The sequence below is a fragment of the Oncorhynchus mykiss genome, chromosome 23, assembly GCF_057628025.1.
Source record: "Oncorhynchus mykiss isolate SJ-2025 chromosome 23, ASM5762802v1, whole genome shotgun sequence".
Lineage (NCBI taxonomy): Eukaryota > Metazoa > Chordata > Actinopteri > Salmoniformes > Salmonidae > Oncorhynchus > Oncorhynchus mykiss.
Genome location: NC_143044.1, coordinates 61,949,219 through 61,967,273, shown reverse-complemented (window position 1 = coordinate 61,967,273; position 18,055 = coordinate 61,949,219). Strand labels below are relative to the sequence as shown.

The 18,055-nt window shown below is 47.6% G+C and overlaps 1 protein-coding gene across 5 annotated transcripts in view; it reads right to left on the bottom strand.

Moving 5' to 3' along the window:
- Positions 1-18,055, bottom strand: part of mtr (5-methyltetrahydrofolate-homocysteine methyltransferase) — a 58,886-nt gene that overhangs the window by 9,544 nt on the left and 31,287 nt on the right. For all 5 annotated transcript variants that reach the window (XM_090217874.1, XM_090217875.1, XM_090217878.1 and 2 more), the window contains 8 exons: positions 17,290-17,390; positions 12,951-13,018; positions 12,284-12,404; positions 12,021-12,102; positions 10,266-10,364; positions 8,622-8,697; positions 8,172-8,327; positions 4,922-5,118 (listed from right to left, as the gene is read on the bottom strand). In XM_090217874.1, the coding sequence (XP_090074000.1) occupies positions 4,922-5,118; positions 8,172-8,327; positions 8,622-8,697; positions 10,266-10,364; positions 12,021-12,102; positions 12,284-12,404; positions 12,951-13,018; positions 17,290-17,390 (900 nt within the window). The remainder of the gene's footprint in view (positions 1-4,921; positions 5,119-8,171; positions 8,328-8,621; positions 8,698-10,265; positions 10,365-12,020; positions 12,103-12,283; positions 12,405-12,950; positions 13,019-17,289; positions 17,391-18,055) is intronic.

Sequence of the window (18,055 nt, the reverse complement as noted above, 5' to 3'; positions counted from 1 at the left end):
CTTTCTGATTGGCTCATGTCTGAATGGACTAATCCATTGCGGAGGCCTGTCTAAGTGGACTAATCCATTATAGAGGCCTGACTCAGTGGACTAATCCATTATAGAGGTCTGTCTCAGTGGACTAATCCATTGTAGAGGCCTGTCAGAGTGGACTAATCCATTACAGAGGCCTGTTAGTGGACTAATCCATTGTGGAGGCCTGTCTCAGTGGACTAATCCATTGTAGAGGCCTGTCAGAGTGGACTAATCCATTGTGGAGGCCTGTCTCAGTGGACTGATCCATTGTGGAGGCCTGTCTCAGTGGACTGATCCATTATAGAGGTCTGTCTCAGTAGACTAATCCATTATAGAGGCCTGTCTCAGTGGACTAATCCATTATAGAGACCTGTCTCAGTGGACTAATCCATTGTAGAGGCCTGTCAGAGTGGACTAATCCATTGTGGAGGCCTGTCTCAGTGGACTGATCCATTATAGAGGTCTGTCTCAGTAGACTAATCCATTATAGAGGTCTGTCTCAGTGGACTAATCCATTATAGAGGTCTGTCTGAGTAGACTAATCCATTATAGAGGCCTGTCTCAGTAGACTAATCCATTATAGAGGCCTGTCTCAGTGGACTAATCCATTATAGAGGTCTGTCTCAGTGGACTAATCCATTATAGAGGTCTGTCTCAGTGGACTAATCATTATAGAGGTCTGTCTCAGTGGACTAATCCATTATAGAGGTCTGTCTCAGTGGACTAATCATTATAGAGGTCTGTCTCAGTGGACTAATCCATTATAGAGGTCTGTCTCAGTGGACTAATCCATTATAGAGGCCTGTCTCAGTGGACTAATCCATTATAGAGGTCTGTCTGAGTAGACTAATCCATTATAGAGGCCTGTCTCAGTAGACTAATCCATTATAGAGGCCTGTCTCAGTGGACTAATCCATTATAGAGGCCTGTCTCAGTGGACTAATCCATTATAGAGGTCTGTCTCAGTGGACTAATCCATTATAGAGGTCTGTCTCAGTGGACTAATCCATTATAGAGGTCTGTCTGAGTAGACTAATCCATTATAGAGGTCTGTCTCAGTAGACTAATCCATTATAGAGGCCTGTCTCAGTGGACTAATCCATTATAGAGGTCTGTCTCAGTAGACTAATCCATTATAGAGGTCTGTCTCAGTAGACTAATCCATTATAGAGGTCTGTCTCAGTAGACTAATCCATTATAGAGACCTGTCTCAGTGGACTAATCCATTATAGAGGCCTGTCTCAGTGGACTAATCCATTATAGAGGCCTGTCTCAGTAGACTAATCCATTATAGAGGTCTGTCTCAGTAGACTAATCCATTATAGAGGCCTGTCTCAGTGGACTAATCCATTATAGAGACCTGTCTCAGTGGACTAATCCATTATAGAGGTCTGTCTCAGTAGACTAATCCATTATAGAGGTCTGTCTCAGTCAACTAATCCATTATAGAGGCCTGTCTCAGTGGACTAATCCATTATAGAGGCCTAGAGACAGCAGGGAGGAGAGAGAGAGACAGCAGGGAGGAGAGAGAGAGACAGCAGGGAGGAGAGAGAGAGACAGCAGGGAGGAGAGAGAGAGACAGCAGGGAGGAGAGAGAGACAGCAGGGAGGAGAGAGAGACAGCAGGGAGGAGAGAGAGACAGCAGGGAGGAGAGAGAGACAGCAGGGAGGAGAGAGAGACAGCAGGGAGGAGAGAGAGACAGCTGGGAGGAGAGAGAGACAGCTGGGAGGAGAGAGAGACAGCGGGGAGGAGAGAAAGACAGCTGGGAGGAGAGAGAGACAGCAGGGAGGAGAGAGAGACAGCAGGGAGGAGAGAGAGACAGCAGGGAGGAGAGAGAGACAGCAGGGAGGAGAGAGAGACAGCTGGGAGGAGAGAGAGACAGCTGGGAGGAGAGAGAGACAGCAGGGAGGAGAGAGAGACAGCTGGGAGGAGAGAGAGACAGCGGGGAGGAGAGAAAGACAGCTGGGAGGAGAGAGAGACAGCAGGGAGGAGAGAGAGACAGCTGGGAGGAGAGAGAGACAACAGGGAGGAGAGAGAGACAGCAGGGAGGAGAGAGAGACAGCTGGGAGGAGAGAGAGACAGCAGGGAGGAGAGAGAGACAGCAGGGAGGAGAGAGACATCGGGGAGGAGAGAGAGACAGCGGGGAGGAGAGAAAGACAGCTGGGAGGAGAGAGAGACAGCTGGGAGGAGAGAGAGACAGCAGGGAGGAGAGAGAGACAGCAGGGAGGAGAGAGAGACAGCAGGGAGGAGAGAGAGACAGCAGGGAGGAGAGAGAGACAGCAGGGAGGAGCGAGAGACAGCAGGGAGGAGAGAGAGACATCAGGGAGGAGAGAGAGACAGCAGGGAGGAGAGAGAGACAGCAGGGAGGAGAGAGAGACAGCAGGGAGGAGAGAGAGACAGCAGGGAGGAGAGAGAGACAGCAGGGAGGAGCGAGAGACAGCAGGGAGGAGAGAGAGACAGCAGGGAGGAGAGAGAGACATCAGGGAGGAGAGAGAGACAGCGTGTTCTAGTCACACAGTCACTAGCTGTTTTGTTTGACACCGAGCAGCAATCAAATCAATTGCTGGTCGGAATCCCTCGAGTGAAGTGTGTCTGAATTATTTCCTCAAACAGTGTGCTTAAAGCATCAGACCAGCTCAGTGAATGTAGTTGATTTGATTAAAACACACAGGATGTTTCTAAATATGGAAAAATACGTTTTAACATTTAGATCAACCGATTGGTCGAAAAGAACAGATGATTCTGGGTCGACCAAGATTTATTTTTTTGTCGTGGACAGCCCTACTTGTTATAGATTTATAAATGGAAATTAATTGAACACAGACGCACACAGACCCCGCCCACACACACACAGACCCCGCCCCCCCACACACCATGAACTAACACCCTGTTCCAGATCTCCCTGCTTACTCACCTGTTGGCGTAGTCCATAGAAGGTGGCGAGGTGCTACTCACCCGTTGGCGTAGTCCGTAGAAGGTGGCGTGTTGCTACTCACCTGTTGGCGTAGTCCGTAGAAGGTGGCGAGGTGCTACTCACCTGTTGGCGTAGTCCGTAGAAGGTGGCGAGGTGCTACTCACCCGTTGGCGTAGTCCGTAGAAGGTGGCGAGGGGCTACTCACCTGTTGGCGTAGTCCGTAGAAGGTGGCGTGTTGCTACTCACCTGTTGGCGTAGTCCGTAGAAGGTGGCGAGGTGCTACTCACCTGTTGGCGTAGTCCGTAGAAGGTGGCGAGGTGCTACTCACCCGTTGGCGTAGTCCATAGAAGGTGGCGAGGGGCTACTCACCCGTTGGCGTAGTCCGTAGAAGGTGGCGTGTTGCTACTCACCTGTTGGCGTAGTCCGTAGAAGGTGGCGAGGTGCTACTCACCTGTTGGCGTAGTCCGTAGAAGGTGGCGAGGTGCTACTCACCCGTTGGCGTAGTCCATAGAAGGTGGCGAGGGGCTACTCACCCGTTGGCGTAGTCCGTAGAAGGTGGCGAGGGGCTACTCACCTGTTGGCGTAGTCCGTAGAAGGTGGCGAGGGGCTACTCACCTGTTGGCGTAGTCCGTAGAAGGTGGCGAGGTGCTACTCACCTGTTGGCGTAGTCCGTAGAAGGTGGCGAGGGGCTACTCACCTGTTGGCGTAGTCCGTAGAAGGTGGCGAGGTGCTACTCACCTGTTGGCGTAGTCCGTAGAAGGTGGCGAGGTGCTACTCACCTGTTGGCGTAGTCCGTAGAAGGTGGCGAGGTGCTACTCACCTGTTGGCGTAGTCCGTAGAAGGTGGCGAGGTGCTACTCACCTGTTGGCGTAGTCCGTAGAAGGTGGCGAGGGGGGGAGTGGGATGCTACTCACCTGTTGGCATAGTCCGTAGAAGGTGGCGTGGTGCAACTCACCTGTTGGCGTAGTCCGTAGAAGGTGGCGAGGTGCTACTCACCTGTTGGCGTAGTCCATAGAAGGTGGCGAGGGGCTACTCACCCGTTGGCGTAGTCCGTAGAAGGTGGCGTGTTGCTACTCACCTGTTGGCGTAGTCCGTAGAAGGTGGCGAGGTGCTACTCACCTGTTGGCGTAGTCCGTAGAAGGTGGCGAGGTGCTACTCACCCGTTGGCGTAGTCCGTAGAAGGTGGCGAGGGGCTACTCACCTGTTGGCGTAGTCCGTAGAAGGTGGCGTGTTGCTACTCACCTGTTGGCGTAGTCCGTAGAAGGTGGCGAGGTGCTACTCACCTGTTGGCGTAGTCCGTAGAAGGTGGCGAGGTGCTACTCACCCGTTGGCGTAGTCCATAGAAGGTGGCGAGGGGCTACTCACCCGTTGGCGTAGTCCGTAGAAGGTGGCGTGTTGCTACTCACCTGTTGGCGTAGTCCGTAGAAGGTGGCGAGGTGCTACTCACCTGTTGGCGTAGTCCGTAGAAGGTGGCGAGGTGCTACTCACCCGTTGGCGTAGTCCATAGAAGGTGGCGAGGGGCTACTCACCCGTTGGCGTAGTCCGTAGAAGGTGGCGAGGGGCTACTCACCTGTTGGCGTAGTCCGTAGAAGGTGGCGAGGGGCTACTCACCTGTTGGCGTAGTCCGTAGAAGGTGGCGAGGTGCTACTCACCTGTTGGCGTAGTCCGTAGAAGGTGGCGAGGGGCTACTCACCTGTTGGCGTAGTCCGTAGAAGGTGGCGAGGTGCTACTCACCTGTTGGCGTAGTCCGTAGAAGGTGGCGAGGTGCTACTCACCTGTTGGCGTAGTCCGTAGAAGGTGGCGAGGTGCTACTCACCTGTTGGCGTAGTCCGTAGAAGGTGGCGAGGTGCTACTCACCTGTTGGCGTAGTCCGTAGAAGGTGGCGAGGGGGGGAGTGGGATGCTACTCACCTGTTGGCATAGTCCGTAGAAGGTGGCGTGGTGCAACTCACCTGTTGGCGTAGTCCGTAGAAGGTGGCGAGGTGCTACTCACCTGTTGGCGTAGTCCGTAGAAGGTGGCGAGGGGCGTAGTGGAGCGAGGTGTGACGTCATGTTCGTACACCTGGATGTCGTCTCCTACACTCTGGGCGGGCCAGAAGCCCACCAGGCCACGCCCCCAGAGACCCTTATTATCTATCAGTCTGTTGAGGAGCCGCTGGGCGTCGTCAAACACCCTCCGAGCCTCCTCACCTGTACAGGTTCATTATAACATTGTTATCTATCAGTCTCCTCACCTGTACAGGTTCATTATAACATTATTATCTATCAGTCTCCTCACCTGTACAGGTTCATTATAACATTATTATCTATCAGTCTCCTCACCTGTACAGGTTCATTATAACATTATTATCTATCAGTCTCCTCACCTGTACAGGTTCATTATAACATTGTTATCTATCAGTCTGTTGAGGAGTCATCAGTCTCCTCACCTGTACAGGTTCATTATAACATTATTATCTATCAGTCTCCTCACCTGTACAGGTTCATTATAACATTATTATCTATCAGTCTCCTCACCTGTACAGGTTCATTATAACATTATTATCTATCAGTCTCCTCACCTGTACAGGTTCATTATAACATTATTATCTATCAGTCTCCTCACCTGTACAGGTTCATTATAACATTATTATCTATCAGTCTCCTCACCTGTACAGGTTCATTATAACATTATTATCTATCAGTCTCCTCACCTGTACAGGTTCATTATAACATTATTATCTATCAGTCTCCTCACCTGTACAGGTTCATTATAACATTATTATCTATCAGTCTCCTCACCTGTACAGGTTCATTATAACATTATTATCTATCAGTCTCCTCACCTGTACAGGTTCATTATAACATTATTATCTATCAGTCTCCTCACCTGTACAGGTTCATTATAACATTATTATCTATCAGTCTCCTCACCTGTACAGGTTCATTATAACATTATTATCTATCAGTCTGTTGAGGAGTCATCAGTCTCCTCACCTGTACAGGTTCATTATAACATTATTATCTATCAGTCTCCTCACCTGTACAGGTTCATTATAACATTATTATCTATCAGTCTCCTCACCTGTACAGGTTCATTATAACATTATTATCTATCAGTCTCCTCACCTGTACAGGTTCATTATAACATTATTATCTATCAGTCTGTTGAGGAGTCATCAGTCTCCTCACCTGTACAGGTTCATTATAACATTATTATATATCAGTCTCCTCACCTGTACAGGTTCATTATGACATTATTATCTATCAGTCTCCTCACCTGTACAGGTTCATTATACATTATTATCTATCAGTCTCCTCACCTGTACAGGTTCATTATGACATTATTATCTATCAGTCTCCTCACCTGTACAGGTTCATTATACATTATTATCTATCAGTCTCCTCACCTGTACAGGTTCATTATGACATTATTATCTATCAGTCTCCTCACCTGTACAGGTTCATTATACATTATTATCTATCAGTCTCCTCACCTGTACAGGTTCATTATGACATTATTATCTATCAGTCTCCTCACCTGTACAGGTTCATTATGACATTATTATCTATCAGTCTCCTCACCTGTACAGGTTCATTATACATTATTATCTATCAGTCTCCTCACCTGTACAGGTTCATTATACATTATTATATATCAGTCTCCTCACCTGTACAGGTTCATTATAACATTATTATCTATCAGTCTCCTCACCTGTACAGGTTCATTATAACATTATTATCTATCAGTCTCCTCACCTGTACAGGTTCATTATAACATTATTATCTATCAGTCTCCTCACCTGTACAGGTTCATTATAACATTATTATCTATCAGTCTCCTCACCTGTACAGGTTCATTATAACATTATTATCTATCAGTCTCCTCACCTGTACAGGTTCATTATAACATTATTATCTATCAGTCTCCTCACCTGTACAGGTTCATTATAACATTATTATCTATCAGTCTCCTCACCTGTACAGGTTCATTATAACATTATTATCTATCAGTCTCCTCACCTGTACAGGTTCATTATAACATTATTATCTATCAGTCTCCTCACCTGTACAGGTTCATTATAACATTATTATCTATCAGTCTCCTCACCTGTACAGGTTCATTATAACATTATTATCTATCAGTCTCCTCACCTGTACAGGTTCATTATAACATTATTATCTATCAGTCTCCTCACCTGTACAGGTTCATTATAACATTATTATCTATCAGTCTGTTGAGGAGTCATCAGTCTCCTCACCTGTACAGGTTCATTATAACATTATTATCTATCAGTCTCCTCACCTGTACAGGTTCATTATAACATTATTATCTATCAGTCTCCTCACCTGTACAGGTTCATTATAACATTATTATCTATCAGTCTCCTCACCTGTACAGGTTCATTATAACATTATTATCTATCAGTCTCCTCACCTGTACAGGTTCATTATAACATTATTATCTATCAGTCTCCTCACCTGTACAGGTTCATTATACATTATTATCTATCAGTCTCCTCACCTGTACAGGTTCATTATAACATTATTATCTATCAGTCTCCTCACCTGTACAGGTTCATTATAACATTATTATCTATCAGTCTCCTCACCTGTACAGGTTCATTATAACATTATTATCTATCAGTCTCCTCACCTGTACAGGTTCATTATAACATTGTTATCTATCAGTCTCCTCACCTGTACAGGTTCATTATAACATTATTATCTATCAGTCTCCTCACCTGTACAGGTTCATTATAACATTATTATCTATCAGTCTCCTCACCTGTACAGGTTCATTATAACATTATTATCTATCAGTCTCCTCACCTGTACAGGTTCATTATGACATTATTATCTATCAGTCTCCTCACCTGTACAGGTTCATTATAACATTATTATCTATCAGTCTCCTCACCTGTACAGGTTCATTATAACATTGTTATCTATCAGTCTCCTCACCTGTACAGGTTCATTATAACATTATTATCTATCAGTCTCCTCACCTGTACAGGTTCATTATAACATTATTATCTATCAGTCTGTTGAGGAGTCATCAGTCTCCTCACCTGTACAGGTTCATTATGACATTATTATCTATCAGTCAATCAACCACAGGTACAATATTATATTACACCTGTTATACCTACACATAAGCTTCTGAACAGTCTGAAGGGATGGCAGGAATGCACCATCTCCATAGAAATACAATCACAACACTAGAATGGCGATAGCATTACATCTCTATGTCCTCTACGTACCCACGGTTTTGTCCTTGAAGATCTTGGGGTACCCTCTGTTAGGGTACTTCCCTCTCAGCTGCCACACGTCAAAGAAAGGCTTCCAGTCGATATAGTCCACCAGCCTCCGCAGGTCATACCCCTCAAACACACGGGTACCCAGGAACTGAGGACACACTGACAGGGGGAGGAAAGGAGGGAGGGAGGGAGGGGGAGAGAGAAAGAGAGAACGGGAGAGAGCAAGAGAGAGAGAGTGAGAGAGAGAGAGGGAGGGAGGGGGAGAGAGAGAGAGCGATAGAACGAGAGAGAGAGAGGGAGAGAGAGGATCAGTCACCATAGTCAAGGTATATTCTATTAAAATATGACCTACATCGGTCAGACAGAAATAAGTCTTGTCTTTTCAATGACAAGCAGACAAATGACTTCCTGAAGTCCTGGAGGACAGTTGATCCCAGTGAATTAGTGCCGTACCTGGTTTGGTCTGAGAAAGCCAATCCACATGGAGTCCTTTCTCCCTGGCCTGGGCTAGAGACAGGAAGCGCCTCTCCTGAGAACACAGACACACAGAGACTCCTGTCATCATCTACCTGAACAGCTCTCAGACAGCGCAGCCATTACAGTGTAGTGTAACAAACTACCAGCTACAGCCCTGGACCAGTGTTGAGGGCCAGGATTCATCAACCCATCATCAAACCACTGATTAAAGGAATCAGCTGTATAGTAATAGGGAAAGGATTCATCCACCCATCAGCTGTATAGTCATAGGGCCAGGATTCATCCACCCATCAGAGGAATCAGCTGTATAGTGATAGGGCCAGGATTCATCCACCCATCAGCTGTATAGTGATAGGGACAGGATTCATCCACCCATCAGCTGTATAGTGATAGGGCCAGGATTCATCCACCCATCAGAGGAATCAGCTGTATAGTGATAGGGCCAGGATTCATCCACCCATCAGCTGTATAGTGATAGGGACAGGATTCATCCACCCATCAGCTGTATAGTGATAGGGCCAGGATTCATCCACCCATCAGAGGAATCAGCTGTATAGTGATAGGACCAGGATTCATCCACCCATCAGCTGTATAGTGATAGGGCCAGGATTCATCCACCCATCAGAGGAATCAGCTGTATAGTGATAGGGCCAGGATTCATCCACCCATCAGAGGAATCAGCTGTATAGTGATAGGGCCAGGATTCATCCACCCATCAGCTGTATAGTGATAGGGCCAGGATTCATCCACCCATCAGCTGTATAGTGATAGGGCCAGGATTCATCCACCCATCAGAGGAATCAGCTGTATAGTGATAGGGCCAGGATTCATCCACCCATCAGCTGTATAGTGATAGGGCCAGGATTCATCCACCCATCAGAGGAATCAGCTGTATAGTGATAGGGCCAGGCTTCATCCACCCATCAGAGGAATCAGCTGTATAGTGATAGGACCAGGATTCATCACCTGTAGTAGTACTAACCCTGCAACTGTGGCCCTTAGACTGGGACAACTACCTTCTAGAATGTTCCAGTACAGGACAGTCTGTTAGACTGGAACAACTCCTACCTTCTAGACTGTTCCAGTACAGTACAGTCTCTGTTAGACTGGAACAACTCCTACCTTCTAGACTGGAACAACTCCTACCTTCAAGACTGTTCCAGTACAGGACAGTCTGTTAGACTGGAACAACTCCTACCTTCTAGACTGTTCCAGTACAGGACAGTCTCTGTTAGACTGGAACAACTCCTACCTTCTAGACTGTTCCAGTACAGGACAGTCTGTTAGACTGGAACAACTCCTACCTTCTAGACTGTTCCAGTACAGGACAGTCTGTTAGACTAGAACAACTCCTACCTTCTAGACTGTTCCAGAACAGGACAGTCTGTTAGACTAGAACAACTCCTACCTTCTAGACTGTTCCAGAACAGGACAGTCTGTTAGACTGGAACAACTCCTACCTTCTAGACTGTTCCAGAACTGGACAGTCTGTTCCTAATACAGAGCCCTAGATTTCATCCAATGATTTCAGAGTGTTGTAGTGGTCCAGTGTGTGTTAGGTGCGTATGTTTGTCTCTCTGTGTGTGTGTGTGTGTGTGTGTGTGTGTGTGTGTTCCTCACCTTTAGAGAGTCATAGTGGTCCTGTCTGATGTCTTCGTACTCCTCTGTCGTCTCCTCAAAGAACTCCTCCTTCACATTCTCATCTAGCAGCTGGGAACACTGATGAGACAACAGCACGGAGGCTCATCTAACAGCTGAGGACACTGACAGAGACAACAACACGGAGGACACTGACAGAGACAACACGGATGCTCATCTAACAGCTGAGGACACTGACAGAGACAACAACACGGAGGACACTGACAGAGACAACACAGAGGACACTGACAGAGACAACACGGAGGCTCATCTAACAGCTGAGGACACTGACAGAGACAACAACACGGAGGACACTGACAGAGACAACACGGAGGACACTGACAGAGACAACACGGAGGCTCATCTAACAGCTGAGGACACTGACAGAGACAACAACACGGAGGACACTGACAGAGACAACAACACGGAGGACACTGACAGAGACAACACGGAGGCTCATCTAACTGCTGAGGACACTGACAGAGACAACAACACGGAGGACACTGACAGAGACAACAACACGGAGGACACTGACAGAGACAGCAACACGGAGGACACTGACAGAGACAACACGGAGGACACTGACAGAGACAACACGGAGGACACTGACAGAGACAACATGGAGGACACTGACAGAGACAACACGGAGGACACTGACAGAGACAACAACACGGAGGCTCATCTAACAGCTGAGGACACTGACAAGTGAGGACCACTGCATCTACTGACAGGAAGTGTAGTGTGGGCTGTACTAAGTGACGATCACAGTATCTACTGACAGGAAGTGAAGTGAGGACCACAGCATCTACTGACAGGAAGTGTAGTGTGGGCAGTACTAAGTGACAACCACAGTATCTACTGACATAACGTGTAGTATGGGCAGTACTAAGTGAGGACCACAGCATCTACTGACAGGAAGTGTAGTGTGGGCAGTACTAAGTGACAACCACAGTATCTACTGACATGACGTGTAGTATGGGCAGTACTAAGTGAGGACCACAGCATCTACTGACAGGAAGTGTAGTTTGTCTAGTCAGTGTAGTGTGGGCTGTACTAAGTGAGGACCACAGCATCTACTGACAGGAAGTGTAGTGTGGGCAGTACTAAGTGAGAACAGGAAGAGTAGTGTGTCCAGTCAGTGTAGTGCGGGCTGTACTAAGTGAGAACAGGAAGTGTAGTTTGTCTAGTCAGTATAGTGTGGGCTGTACTAAGTGAGAACAGGAAGTGTAGTGTGTCTAGTCAGTGTGGTGTGGGCTGTACTAAGTGAGAACAGGAAGTGTAGTGTGTCTAGTCAGTATAGTGTGGGCTGTACTCAGTGAGAACAGGAAGTGTAGTGTCTAGTCAGTGTAGTGTCTAGTCAGTGCAGTGTGGGCTGTACTAAGTGAGAACAGGAAGTGTAGTGTCTAGTCAGTGTAGTGTCTAGTCGGTGTAGTGTCTAGTCAGAGCAGTGTGGGCTGTACTAAGTGAGAACAGGAAGTGTAGTGTCTAGTCAGTGTAGTGTCTAGTCAGTGCAGTGTGGGCTGTACTAAGTGAGAACAGGAAGTGTAGTGTCTAGTCAGTGTAGTGTCTAGTCAGTGTAGTGTCTAGTCGGTGCAGTGTGGGCTATACTAAGTGAGAACAGGAAGTGTAGTGTCTAGTCAGTGTAGTGTCTAGTCAGTGTAGTGTCTAGTCAGTGTAGTGTGGGCTGTACTAATTGAGAACAGGAAGTGTAGTGTCTAGTCAGTGTAATGTACGTACCACCACCACACTCCTGGAAGCATCCAGAACATGCACCACAGGACAGCTGTAACGGGGAGCGATCTTCACTGCCGTGTGGGTCCTGTTACACACAGAGGCTTCACATCAGACACAGGGCCAGCAAGAGGCCAGGAAGTAGCGAGTTGAAAGGTCATGGTGAAGATAATGACGGTGTGTGTTGAGAGACGCATCACATCAGACACAGGGTCAACAAGGGGCCAGGAAGTAGGGAGTTGAAAGGTCATGGTGTCTGTGTGTCTTACTTGGAGGTGGTGGCCCCTCCGATCAGCAGTGGGGTCTTCATCCCAAGTCGCTCCATCTCCTTGGCAACGTAGATCATCTCATCCAGCGAGGGCGTGATGAGGCCAGACAGACCGATGATGTCTGTAGGGCGGAGGGATACACAGGAAGTTCAGCTGGAGGGACTTCTTCCAAAAGAGCAGTTCACTCATTCCATCTCTGATTTCAGTCCCAATCCTACTCCTTCTCTGGCCTGGTCCCAGATCTGTCTGTGGTTTATAGCCAACTCCAACTCCTAGCAGTTGGCAAGACAGCCCAAACTGATCTGGGACCAGGTTAAGCACCACTTCCTGTCCTAGTGCCACCCCGACAGACAGCCCAAACAGATCTGGGACCAGGTTAATCACCTCCTAGTGCCGACCCGTCAGACAGCCCAAACTGATCTGGGACCAGGTTAATCACCTCCTAGTGCCACCCCGTCAGACAGCCCAAACTGATCTGGGGCCAGGTTAATCACCTCCTAGTGCCGCCCCGTCAGACAGCCCAAACTGATCTGGGACCAGGTTAATCACCTCCTAGTGCCACCTCGTCAGACAGCCTAAACTGATCTGGGACCAGGTTATACCTATTGATTAAGGCCGAGCTACAGTACAGTGGAACTGATAAGCCATAAGGTTCATATCAACACACCTGCTTTGCAGTCGATGGCTTCCCTCAATATCCTGTCGCATGGAATCATGACCCCCAGATCGATCACTCTGGGAAAAGGAAACCGAACAGGGTTAGGACAAGGTTATGGAAAGGTACAGGAACCAATCAAATTGTATTAGTCACAAGCGCCCGAATACAACAGGTGTAGTAGACCTCACAGTGTAATGCTGAATACAACAGGTGTAGTAGACCTCACAGTGAAATGCTGAATACAACAGGTGTAGTAGACCTCACAGTGAAATGATGAATACAACAGGTGTAGTAGACCTCACAGTGAAATGCTGAATACAACAGGTGTAGTAGACCTCACAGTGAAATGCTGAATACAACAGGTGTAGTAGACCTTACAGTGAAATGCTGAATACAACAGGTGTAGTAGACCTCACAGTGAAATGCTGAATACAACAGGTGTAGTAGACCTCACAGTGAAATGCTAAATACAACAGGTGTAGTAGACCTCACAGTGTAATGCTGAATACAACAGGTGTAGTAGACCTTACAGTGAAATGCTGAATACAACAGGTGTAGTAGACCTCACAGTGAAATGCTGAATACAACAGGTGTAGTAGACCTCACAGTGAAATGCTGAATACAACAGGTGTAGTAGACCTCACAGTGAAATGCTGAATACAACAGGTGTAGTAGACCTCACAGTGAAATGCTGAATACAACAGGTGTAGTAGACCTCACAGTGAAATGCTGAATACAACAGGTGTAGTAGACCTCACAGTGTAATGCTGAATACAACAGGTGTAGTAGACCTCACAGTGAAATGCTGAATACAACAGGTGTAGTAGGCCTTACAGTGAAATGATGACTGATGAGACCCTATGCAGTTAATAAAATACAGATAAGAATAAGTACAGAGTCAATGTGGAGGCTATATACAGGGTATTACGGTACAGAGTCAATGTGGAGGCTATATACAGGGGGTACCGGTACAGAGTCAATGTGGAGGCTATATACAGGGGGTAACCGGTACAGAGTCAATGTGGAGGCTATATACAGGGGGTACTGGTACAGAGTCAATGTGGAGGCTATATACAGGGGGTACCGGTACAGAGTCAATGTGGAGGCTATATACAGGGTATTACGGTACAGAGTCAATGTGGAGGCTATATACAGGGGGTACTGGTACAGAGTCAATGTGGAGGCTATATACAGGGGGTACCGGTACAGAGTCAATGTGGAGGCTATATACAGGGTATTACGGTACAGAGTCAATGTGGAGGCTATATACAGGGGGTACCGGTACAGAGTCAATGTGGAGGCTATATACAGGGGGTACCGGTACAGAGTCAATGTGGAGGCTATATACAGGGGGTACCGGTACAGAGTCAATGTGGAGGCTATATACAGGGTGTACCGGTACAGAGTCAATGTGGAGGCTATATACAGGGGGTACCGGTACAGAGTCAATGTGGAGGCTATATACACGGGGTACCGGTACAGAGTCAATGTGGAGACTATATACAGGGGGTACCGGTACAGAGTCAATGTGGAGGCTATATACAGGGGGTACCGGTACAGAGTCAATGTGGAGGCTATATACAGGGGGTACCGGTACAGAGTCAATGTGGAGACTATATACAGGGGGTACCGGTACAGAGTCAATGTGGAGGCTATATACAGGGTATTACGGTACAGAGTCAATGTGGAGGCTATATACAGGGGGTACCTGGCTATATACTGTCAACCAGGGCTCTACTTTCAACCAGGGCTCTACTGTCAACCAGGGTACTACTGTCAACCAGGGCTCTACTTTCAACCAGGGCTCTACTGTCAACCAGGGCTCTACTGTCAACCAGGGCACTACTGTCAAACAGGGCACTCAGGGCACTACTGTCAACCAGGGCACTACTGTCAACCAGGGCACTCAGGGCACTACTGTCAACCAGGGCACTACTGTCAAACAGGGCACTCAGGGCACTACTGTCAACCAGGGCACTTAGGGCTCTACTGTCAACCAGGGCACTACTGTCAAACAGGGCACTCAGGGCACTACTGTCAACCAGGGCACTACTGTCAACCAGGGCACTACTTTCAACCAGGGCACTCTGTCAACCAGGGCTCTACTGTCAACCAGGGCTCTACTGTCAACGAGGGCTCTACTGTCAACCAGGGCACTACTGTCAACGAGGGCTCTACTGTCAACCAGGGCACTACTGTCAACCAGGGCACTACTGTCAACCAGGGCACTACTGTCAACCAGGGCTCTACTGTCAACCAGGGCTCTACTGTCAACCAGGGCACTACTTTCAACCAGGGCACTACTGTCAACCAGGGCTCTACTGTCAAACAGGGCACTACTGTCAACCAGGGCTCTACTGTCAACCTGGGCACTACTGTCAACCAGGGCACTCAGGGCACTACTGTCAAACAGGGCACTTAGGGCTCTACTGTCAAACAGGGCACTACTGTCAACCAGGGCACTACTGTCAACCAGGGCTCTACTGTCAACCAGGGCTCTACTTTCAACCAGGGCACTACTGTCAACCAGGGTACTACTGTCAACCAGGGCTCTACTATCAACCAGGGCTCTACTGTCAACCAGGGCACTACTGTCAACCAGGGCACTACTGTCAACCAGGGTACTACTATCAACCAGGGCTCTACTATCAACCAGGGCTCTACTGTCAGCCAGGGCACTACTGTCAACCAGGGCACTACTGTCAACCAGGGCACTAGGGGAAATGGTGAGCCATCTTTGCCGCATGAGGGTCTCGTCTCCCCGTACCCCCCCTCCCCAACACCAGCACTGACGGTCTCATCTCCCCGTAACCCCCCTCCCCAACACCAGCACTGACGGTCTCATCTCCCCGTAACCCCCCTCCCCAACACCAGCACTGACGGTCTCATCTCCCCGTAACCCCCCTCCCCAACACCAGCACTGACGGTCTCATCTCCCCGTAACCCCCCTCCCCAACACCAGCACTGACGGTCTCATCTCCCCGTAACCCCCCTCCCCAACACCAGCACTGACGGTCTCATCTCCCCGTAACCCCCCTCCCCAACACCAGCACTGACGGTCTCATCTCCCCGTAACCCCCCTCCCCAACACCAGCACTGTCGTGGTAGAAGTCATTTCCATTGACCTACAGATCTAAAACAACTGATTCACCTCTATCGACTTCTATTGTATATACTACATCTTCTATTGACTTCTATTGTATATACTACATCTTCTATTGTATATACTACATCTTCTATTGTATATACTACATCTTCTATTGACTTCTATTGTATATACTACATCTTCTATTGTATATACTACATCTTCTATTGTATATACTACATCTTCTATTGTATATACTACATCTTCTATTTGAGTCACTTACAACACACCTGAATACAACACAACTGAATACAACACACCTGAATACAACACAACTGAATACAACACACCTGAATACAACACACCTGAATACAACACACCTGAATACAACACAACTGAATACAATACACCTGAATACAACACAACTGAATACAATACAACTGAATACAACACACCTGAATACAACACACCTGAATACAACACACCTGAATACAACACACCTGAATACAACACACCTGAATACAACACACCTGAATACAACACACCTGAATACAACACACCTGAATACAACACACCTGAATACAACACACCTGAATACAACACACCTGAATACAACACACCTGAATACAACACACCTGAATACAACACAATACAACTGAATACAACACACCTGAATACAACACACCTGAATACAACACACCTGAATACAACACACCTGAATACAACACAACTGAATACAACACAACTGAATGCAACACAACTGAATACAACACACCTGAATACAACACACCTGAATACAACACAACAGAACAGAACACGCCCCTACCTGAAGTTGTTGCAGAGAACACAATAGAACAATAGAACACAACAGAACAGAACACGCCCCTACCTGAAGTTGTTGCAGAGAACACAATAGAACAATAGAACACAACAGAACAGAACACGCCCCTACCTGAAGTTGTTGCAGAGAACACAATAGAACAACAGAACACAACAGAACAGAACACGCCCCTTCCTGAAGTTGTTGCAGAGAACACAATAGAACAATAGAACAACAGAACAGAACACGCCCCTACCTGAAGTTGTTGCAGAGAACACAATAGAACAACAGAACACAACAGAACAGAACACGCCCCTACCTGAAGTTGTTGCAGAGAACACAATAGAACAATAGAACACAACAGAACAGAACACGCCTACCTGAAGTTGTTGCAGAGAACACAATAGAACAATAGAACACAACAGAACAGAACACGCCCCTACCTGAAGTTGTTGCAGCCCAGCACCACTCCTACAATGTTCTTGCCGATGTCGTGGACGTCTCCCTTCACTGTGGCCAACACTATGGTGCCCTGGTAGGGGTCCTAACAGGGGGGGGGGGGGGGGGTATAGATCATTACTGTAGAGCTGTGATGAATCAGTCCCTTCACTATGGTGCCCTGGTAGGGGTCCTAACAGGGGGGGGGTATAGATTATTACTGTAGAGCTGTGATGAATCAGTCCCTTCACTATGGTGCCCTGGTAGGGGTCCTAACGTGGGGGGGGGGGGGTAAAGATCATTACTGTAGAGCTGTGATGAATCAGTCCCTTCACTATGGTGCCCTGGTAGGGGTCCTAACAGGGGGGGGTCTAGATCATTACTCTAGAGCTGTGATGAATCAGTTCCTTCACTATGGTGTCCTGGTAGGGGTCCTAACAGGGGGGGTATAGATTATTACTGTAGAGCTGTGATGAATCAGTCCCTTCACTGTGATGTTAAACGTGTTGACAATGAGAAACCTCCTCAGTATTAATGTAGAGGAGAGATGTGATGAGATGGGGAGACAGAAACACACTGTAGAGGAGAGATGTGATGAGATGGGGAGACAGAAACACACTGTAGAGGAGAGATGTGATGAGATGGGGAGACAGAAACAGACTGTAGAGGAGAGATGTGATGAGATGGGGAGACAGAAACACACTGTAGAGGAGAGATGTGATGAGATGGGGAGACAGAAACACACTGTAGAGGAGATATGTGATGAGATGG